Genomic DNA, 9,492 nt, shown 5'->3' with positions numbered 1-9,492 from the left:
CTGTGCTCCCCTGATCTGAACACCAACGCTCTATCCACTGCACCACACGCCTCCTCTTACTGTCCACAGAAATATATAATTTAAATGTTTTGTTCATCCTTTATTGGTTTGAGGTTAATGCATGTAAGGAAATATATTGTTTACTTTGCATGGGGGTGGGGAAAAAAACCTTGATGATCACACGCTTTGTGGAGGAGGTGTTTGTGGTTAAAAGTGTCTACTAAGTTGTTGTGGCACAATATCTATCAGCAATTCTGAGAACTTTAAAGCGTGAAACGGGTTCTCAGGTGCGAGATGTAAGCTGCAGAAGTTGCAGTCATACAGGAAACAGTTTCTCATCTGTGTAAATAAAGTTACAAACAATGACTTTTCCCGAAGGATTTCTCTTTCTATAAGCAACCAAGTGAACTTCTTCCATAAACTGTTTTAATTAACCACAAAGCACTTCTCAGTATTACTAGATTGTATTTTATTCATATAAGTCATGATAACATCTGAATAATGCACAGGACTTATATAACAACAGCAAAACGTTTGATTTTTGACTTTAGCATAGTTTGGTATTTGTATAAGTTGGATAATATATATCAATGATTTCACAGCATGTGTTTAGCAAAAGTACGACAAATGTGCCATCAATATATCAACAAGCAAACCACAACACAACTTTACAAAATGACAATAGCATATGTGTGCAAGACAATAACGTTTTTTTAAGCGCAGTCACTTGCTGTGTAAGAAAGGTAAGTTAAAGATCTCATCACTTTTGGTCAAACTTTAAGCTGCATCCATCTCAATGCTTCCTGGATGTTGTGATCACAGCTGGCTGATCGACTTGGAGCCTGTCTCTCGGGTTTTCTTCTCTGAACTCTCAGGGTTGTCTACTTGGGACAGATGCAGAGCTTTCCTGCAGATGTTCTTGAAGATAGGGCTGGAGAAGTAGTAAACCACAGGGTCCAACGCGCTGTTGAGATACGTCAGGCTGATGCTGAGGTAAAACACGGTGGTCAGGTTATCCATCGCCTGGCAGACTTCAGGTCCCGAGAGGTTTCCGGCTAACTGCTGGGACTTGATCCAAATGATCAGCCGCGTGATGTTGCTAGGGAGGAAGCAAACGATGAAGATCACCGCCACAACTGTGATGAAGCAAAGAGCCTTTTTAATCTTTCGTTGCTGGGACAACTGTCTCCGTCTCAGGTGTCTGATGATCTGGATCGTGCAGTAGAGAATCACAAGCAGAGGCATGTAGAAGGAGAAGATAAACACAAACGTGTGCCAGTTCAGATTGAGCGAGGCTTCAGTCTTGATCATGAAGCTCTCGCAGTAGGTCGTGTTGATGTGTTGCAGACTAAAAATATTAACTGTCATTGAGAAAGTTACCAGCCACAGTACAAGTGCTCCACACATGGCTTTAGGGATGCTCAGAGAGTTGATGGCGTGATGGGGGTGCACCACTCGCATGTACCTGTCCACAGCGATGGCCATGAGGAAGATGCTGCCTCCACTGCGGTTCAGGGCCAACATGAAGAGGCAGATGTTGCACAGAGGGATTCCAAACATCCACTTGATCCCAGAGAAGTAGTAGCTTGCACGGAAAGGCAACACCACGATCAGCATGAAGTCAGCCATTGCCAGGTTGAAGAGTAACACTGTGCTGCTCTTCCAGGGCTTCATGTGGAAGCAGAAGATCCAGAGAGCCAAACCATTGCCAACGACTCCCAAAACAAACTCTGTCATCAGCAGTGGCGGCAGCACGCTGGTGAGCAGAGTGCCGTTGAATTCGCATCTCATGTTGAGTTATGTGCTGCCTCGCTGCCTGCAGATGAGATAAATAACCCCTTCAAGGTATTGCTGCATCATAAAGCGAAACGTCTATATGGAAATAAGTGGTTGTGGTTTGCTCATTTACAGGAAACCCTGTGGTTCTGCTTTTTTTAATTAAATGTTGACACACTCAGCTATATGGAAGCCCATTTCCGCCACTTGAAAAAAATAAAATCCCTATGAAAAGTCATAATTATGAGATAAAAAAGTCGAAATAATGAGATAAAGTCATAATGAGATAAAAAGTCATAATTATGAGATAAAAAGTCATAATAATGAGATAAAAAGTCATAATTATGAGATAAGAAAGTCATAATAAGATAAAAAGTCATAATAATGAGATAAGAAAGTCGAAATTATGAGATAAAAAGTCATGAGATAAAAAGTCATTATGAGATAAAAAAGTCGAAATAATGAGATAAAAATTCATAATTATCAGATAAAAAGTCAGAATTATGGGATAAGAAGTGCGCATGCGCTGCAGTGGCGCTGTCTTCAAAGGTCCCTTCATCACCTTGCTGCTCTCCACCATGCAAACAGCATCTAGTCCTAAATAAGGTAACTATTACAGGTGACTTTTGTAAATGTTAGATGTTACATATAGCCTATATTGCAGCTAAACTACAACAATGCAGTTCATAGCTTTGACATTACCTGTTATGAATATAATATATATGCCTATAGTTTTATGGTAACGTTCACAGGTTAGAGTTAGAGCAACTCACAGCAGCAGTATGCCTACACTATTGTCATTAGTGGCGTGAACGTTACCACAAAACTATAGGCATATATATTATAGTTCATAACAGGTAATGTCAAAGCTATGAACTGCATTGTTGTAGTTTAGCTGCAATATAGGCTATATGTAACATCTAACATTTACAAAAGTCACCTGTAATAGTTACCTTATTTAGGACTAGATAGATGCTGTTTGCATGGTGGAGAGCAGCAAGGTGATGAAGGGACCTTTAAAGACAGCGCCACTGCAGCGCATGCGCACTTCTTATCTCATTATTATGACTTTTTATCTCATAATTATGACTTTCTATCTCATTATGACTTATCTCATAATTATGACTTTATCTCATTATTATGACTTTTTATCTCATTATGACTTTTTATCTCATTATTTCGACTTTCTTATCTCATAATTATGACTTTCTATCTCATTATTATGACTTTTTATCTCATTATTATGACTTTTTATCTCATTATGACTTTCTATCTCATTATGACTTATCTCATAATTATGACTTTATCTCATTATTATGACTTTTTATCTCATTATGACTTTTTATCTCATTATTTCGACTTTCTTATCTCATAATTATGACTTTCTATCTCATTATTATGACTTTTTATCTCATTATGACTTTTTATCTCATTATGACTTTCTATCTCATAATTATGACTTTTTATCTCATTATTATGACTTTTTATCTCATTATTATGACTTTTTATCTCATTATTATGACTTTTTATCTCATAATTATGACTTTTTATCTCATAATTATGACTTTTTATCTCATTATTATGACTTTTTATCTCATAATGACTTTTCATGGGGATTTTATTTTTTTCAAGTGGCGGAAATGGGCTTCCATATAATTATACAAGAAATTACTAATACTTTTCTTTTACTCAAAATCACTCCTTTTATTTAATGTTTTACTTGAATTTTGTATCTTTTTGTATCTTCATTTTGATAAGTACATTGAAATCATAGCACCAAGTAAATGTTAAATAAAGTAATGTGTTGACCTACAACCTGTGAAAAGCTAGTAAAATGTACCTGGGCAATGTGAGTAAAGGTGGGCGACGCCCTCGATGACGTCAGAGGAGTTTGCGCACAGTACAGACATTTGTACAGACTGTTCCAGTTGAAGAGAAGAGAGCATGGACCCTCATCTAAAATGAATACTCGTGGATTTTGAATCATGTAAGTATATTTTTGTGCTTTATTAATTCTGTACATCCCCGTTAGCTTGTCAGCTTAATGTGGATATCAAACGAACGTTAGCTAACTAGCAAGTTAGCTAGTTATGAAGGTTGTTATGCATGTAAATGGTGTGCAGAGTCAAAACCCTCAAAGTATACCCTGTAGGGAGTAAAACTCTAAACTAGAAAATACCTCCCCGGAACGAAATGGACCAATCCGTGGAGCCGTTACGTTAAGCCCCCGCTGATTGGTCCAAATTGACCAATCCACGGACTTCCTCACACACTCAGTGCAGGCAGCTCTGCTGATTTCTCCTCCTGGCTGCAGGCTGATAACAGACCGTTGGGATCGCGGCGAAATTCTCTCTGCAGACCCATTCTCACAGCGTCTATCAACCTTTTTCTTACTCAATATCAAGCCACACTTATTGTTTTTACTTCGGCTGTGACTTTGTGTGTGCTCAGGATGTGTTTCGCTGTGTATCGCTAAACAAGGAAATCACACCTCCACGGAGCTCAGTGCGATTCACAACGTCCAGACTGGTCCCGACCAATCGGAGCACACTGGGCTCACAGGGAGGGGGGGGGGGCAACGAGCCGTTTAGTGGAGAGAGTGAATACACATACTTTACAGAGATGCTGTATGCGAAACCAATGTGAGTTTGGAAAATTGCACAGTATAAATCTATTCTAGTAGACCTCAACAACGGAATTATGATCAGTGGAAATGGCCATGACATGGGACTTTTGTTTTGACAAAAAATCCATTAAAAAATGTCATCTGTGGAAGCTGTAGTACTGAAAATAGCACGACCAATCATTTTAGCAGGCCCGGCTAAAATAACTGGATGGCCTACCTGCCTTCCATCTGTGCACAAACTTATCTCGTGCCCTCATTGGTCATGTGCGCGTTCGTGTGTGTTGGAGGAGGGGCTCTGTAAGGAAGTGGCATATTTTTTCCGGCTGTGTATTTTCAAATTCTTGCGCACTCGAGCTGGTTTGTCCAAAATTACCCACGCCACCTTTAAGTAACATTTTCATTACCAGACTTTCACTTGTAATAGGCTACATGCACAGTCACTTCCGCATTCTACTCAAAGCGGCCGATTCATTTCCTGTTTGAAAATGACGACCTTCTACACCCGCTGCCTACAAGAGCTTCCAAAATGAAAAATGTCAGATGTTCATCGGATTTGCCGGACGACTAAAGCCCCAGCCAGCAAACTCGATAAAGGCTTCAAATTATATGCTGCGTCGGGGCATTCTACCGAATTTGTGCAAAGTGCAGTCCCAAAACAAGAAAAACTATTTAACAAAACAATTAAGTATTCAGACATAGATATTTACTAAGAATATGTTATGTTCTATTAAACACAAGGCATTAAATTAGATAGTGATAAGCTTAATATATACAAAAACATCATGTAGGCCTATAGGGTACTTTCTATTGGGAAGTAGCTGTCCCCAAACCTGACATATACATTTCATGTTCTGTAAATAACACTTACATTTTTTTTGTTTTTTTTGTTCCATGGTGTATTTAGAAGATCTTTATGATTACATTCAAACAGAAGTCGGAATATTTAGATTTATTGTGGGTTTAATTTTTTAATAAAAAAACTATACTCAAAAAATCATGTCCCCAGTTTTCATGTCACTACCGAAACACAAGGGGTTTTAGTCCAATGGCTGAGCCTGGTTTTTAGCCACACCCCTGCATTTTTGACAAGGCAGTGACACTGCATCCCTGTCCCTCATGGCTGAATGGTAAGTAGCTCGATCCCATACTTTTGATATAAATCTGTTCCAAAATCTGAAAATCGGTGTGTAACCTTAAGAATTGTCACTACCGAACACATATTCTCTTCTATTAAGCAAACTTTTTTGGGGTTTTATGCAAATTATTAGGTTTTTATGTGTGTAAACCTCTTCAAAAATGTGTATGCTAGCCATGTAGTTGCTAGCATTCTTTAGTTATGCTCAAATGTAGCTAGAATCGTCACTACCGAAACAGTCACTACCGAAACATATTGTTACGTTTCAAAAATGAATGGTAAGCAGGTTATTTTGAAATAAATGTTTTAAAGTTCTCCTATTATAGTATTTTTAAGCATATATTATAGGTCTTGGATATATAAAAAACAAGTCTATGAAGTGTTTTGCTCAAAATACTAAACAGATTACCCATTCTAGCCTCATCCCCCTCTATTTCAGCCCTGTTACTAAAGTGCTAGCTAGGGCTACATACCTAAGTAGTGTGACCACATGTTAGTCTATGTCTTCTGATGTAAGTAACTATGTAGGCTCACATTAGCTAGGCTATGTTTTGTGGACTAAAGTTTAAACATGTAGATAATGCTAATTTCTGTCTGAAATTGTTCAGGGAGAGAGAATCATAAGACACCAACATGCCAAAAGGAATTAGAAAAAGTGGATCAGAGAGGCTGAGAGAATACAGACAAAGAGTGAGGGATGACCCACTGAAACACGAAGAATATGTAAGAAAGGAAAGAGAAAGAAATAAAAAACGAAAGGAAGAAGGAAAATTGAAATGTATTAGCGATTTATCGAACAGGGAACAAAGGAAGGTCAGAAAATCATGGAGGAAAAGACAGCAAAAGCACAGGGTGTGAAACGACAGAGAGAGATGGAGACAATTTGCAGAGCTTCCACACCACCTAGCACTTCTAGTGAGGCTGATCCAACCCAGTCTCACTGTTACGTCCCCACTAAGGTCTAGGGGACCTGGAGACAATAACGTACAACCAATAAGTATGAGAGAGTCAGAGTAAAGGTTGACAAAAGGTTTATTCCTTGTAACCTATCAGATAATACAATTAAACAGAAACTCTGTTTGTGAGGAGGAGGAGGAGTCAAAGGATTGTGCCAAACAAAAGAAACAAGCATAACAAAACCAGGCCTATCTCTACAACTATCCTTTGAAACCAAACTCAAACAAAAACCCTCACTAACTAACTACAAAGAATTTGACAAAACAATATACAGGGGTGGCAACAATCCGCTTACCTAGTGTGTCTAAACAATAGTTAGCTCGGTGGTGAGAAATGTACAGGGTACCCCAGACTTACCTAACTCCTCCACCTCTCAACACACACATTAACAAAGTTCAGATTTATCCAAAGAGCTTTAGTTTCTAAGCACAGCCGTGTTCCTTCCTCAGCAACAGGCCCAGAGTGAGAGAGAGAAGACTTCCTGGGTGCCTCCTTTATGGTCGGCCCTGGTTGCTGATAGGCCAGCTGAGGGTGAGAGGATCCAATCAGCCATCAGACTCAGGTGCACAGGCAGATACCGATCAGCTGCTGATTAGCTGTGCAGAAGACAGGGAGAAGAGAAAAACACAGGAGGGAAGGAAAACCACACATGTACAGCCTGCCTGGCACGTAACACCCCCACACATATAAATCCAAACAGTATGTTTGGCCCTTACAATGAACATTCTATTTACATAGCACGAGATAGTGCATCGGCAAGAACATTATCGGACCCCTTTTTATGGCTTATGTCAAGGTTGTAGTTCTGGACAATCAACGACCAACGCATAAGGCGTTGATTGTGGTTGTACATCCTTGAAAGAAAAACCAGCGGATTGTGATCAGTGTATACCTTAATAGGTTTTACACTGGAGCCAAGATACACCTCAAAGTGCTGCAAGGCAAACAATAGAGCTAAAGCTTCTTTCTCAATAGTAGAGTACTTCAACTGATGTTTGTTGAACTTTCGGGAGAAGTAGCTCACGGGGTGATCGATAGCCTGTGCATCTTCTTGTAGAAGAACAGCCCCTGTCCCAACTCCACTGGCATCGACCTCGAGCTTGAATGGCTTCGAAAAGTCTGGTGCAGAAAGAACAGGAGTACAACACAGAATACCTTTTAGGCTCTCAAATGACTGCTGACACTCACCGGACCAAACGAAAGACTTTGAGGGACTGGTCAACGTAGTGAGTGGGGCCGCCACCGATGAGAAGTTTCTGCAGAAACGGCGATAGTACCCTGCCATTCCTAGGAAGCGGCGAAGTTCCCTCCTGGTGGATGGCACTGGGAGGGAGGCAATTGCCCTGATCTTTGCATCAGCAGGGCACACCTTCCCCCGACCAACCTGCTGACCAAGGTAGAGAACGGTACCTTTTCCAAACTGGTTCCCAGTTTTAGTTTTAGGTAAGGGTCCCACACAATCCACAATCACCCTTTCAAATGGCTCTCCCATTACCGGAATAGGAATGAGAGGAGCAGGGTGAATCACCTGATTCGGTTTACCAACAACTTGGCACACATGACATGTTCGACAATAAAGAACTACATCAGACTTAAGTCCTGGCCAAAAGAAGTGTTTTAAAACTCTTTGATATGTTTTTGTTACCCCCCATGTGACCTGACCATGGATGATCATGAGCCAAGGATATCACCTGAGAACGATAGGTTGTTGGCACGACAACTTGATAAATTGCTAAGGAGTCTGACTCCTCACAGGCATCACTAATCCAGCGACGCATTAATAGGTGATCTTCCATAATGTAGGCCATCTTCTTTGACTTGGCCTCTTCCTGACTGATAACAGAAGAGAGACATTTAGAAAGTGTTTCATCACTTAACTGGGCTGCCATGAATTCTTCCCGAGTGGCAGGCAGTTGTACAAGCTCTGAGCTGTTACTGGGTGATCCAGCACCAGCAGACCGGGCCTCCTCTGGCAGTCGGTCCGACACTGTCATGTCTTCAAGAAACTGCCCTGTAGCAAGAAAAGAATCAGACAAGTCCTCTCCGTATTTCTTTGACTGTGCCCTTGTAACAACACAAGCAGGAAAGATTTCGGGAGGTACTTCAGCTGATTTCTCTGCGTCTAAACTTAGATCAGGAGAATCAATGACCTCAGGTACTGGCTTAACTTTGCCCCCAGCCAAGTCATTACTGAGGATGAAATCAACACCTTTGATGGGCAAGGCAGGGAGGACAGCTACTTTAAAGAATCCTTTGACAAGAGATGAGTGAATATAAACATTGTGCAAAGGAGCCGCAACTAGTGTCATGCCTACCCCTTGAACAACAGCACTTGATCCACATGATGATCTGGAGGTTAAAGGTAAGATGCCTTCCCTAATAATGGACTGAGAACCTCCTGTGTCCCCAAGTACCTGTACTGGCAGCTGGTCTTTAGGATCCCCTGTTAAAGAAACAAAGCCCTTGGAAATAAAGGGTTTGAAACAGGGATCAGGTACATCATCTTCCTGGGACATTTCTATGTCTGATAGGGAAACTCCTTTAATGAGTCCCATGCCTTTTGGCGTTTGAAAGCGTTGCGAAAATTGTTGTTTACGCTTTAAGAAATGACACCCTGAAATAAGGTGTCCTGTTTTATGGCAGTAGTTACACTCACGGGTCCCCCGTGGAGGTGATGGTGGTCCTCTAGACCTTTCAAAAGTTGTTGGGCCAAGATCAGGTCTTCCGGTTTGTGATATTGAAACTCTATCTGGGCGCAAGGGTGAAGAAAACACAGTCTTATGAGTGAGCATAAATTCATCTGCTAAAACAGCTGCCTTAGCCAGTGAAGTAACCTTCTGTTCATTTAAGAATATCACCATCCTTTCAGGCAAAGAATTCTTAAAATCTTCCAAGAGAAGTAACTGACGAAGACTCTCAAAATGATCCTTCACTTCATTAGCCGCACACCATTTATCAAAGAGAATGCCCTTCTCTCGCGCAAACTCAACAAATGTCT

General features: G+C 40.6%; 1 protein-coding gene across 1 annotated transcript; it reads right to left on the bottom strand.

The window, feature by feature from the left end:
- Window positions 1–470: 470 nt before the first annotated feature.
- On the bottom strand, window positions 471–1,809 carry LOC117452833 (hydroxycarboxylic acid receptor 2-like). The gene has a single exon (XM_034091618.2). It carries the CDS (start codon window positions 1,789–1,791, stop codon window positions 817–819), a length of 975 nt encoding a protein of 324 aa, XP_033947509.1. The 5' UTR covers window positions 1,792–1,809; the 3' UTR covers window positions 471–816.
- Window positions 1,810–9,492: the final 7,683 nt, after the last annotated feature.

The sequence above is a fragment of the Pseudochaenichthys georgianus genome, chromosome 9 (genome assembly GCF_902827115.2).
Source record: "Pseudochaenichthys georgianus chromosome 9, fPseGeo1.2, whole genome shotgun sequence".
NCBI classification, from domain to species: Eukaryota; Metazoa; Chordata; class Actinopteri; order Perciformes; family Channichthyidae; genus Pseudochaenichthys; species Pseudochaenichthys georgianus.
Note: the sequence above shows the minus strand (reverse complement) of the source record. Positions and strands in the feature narration are given on the sequence as shown.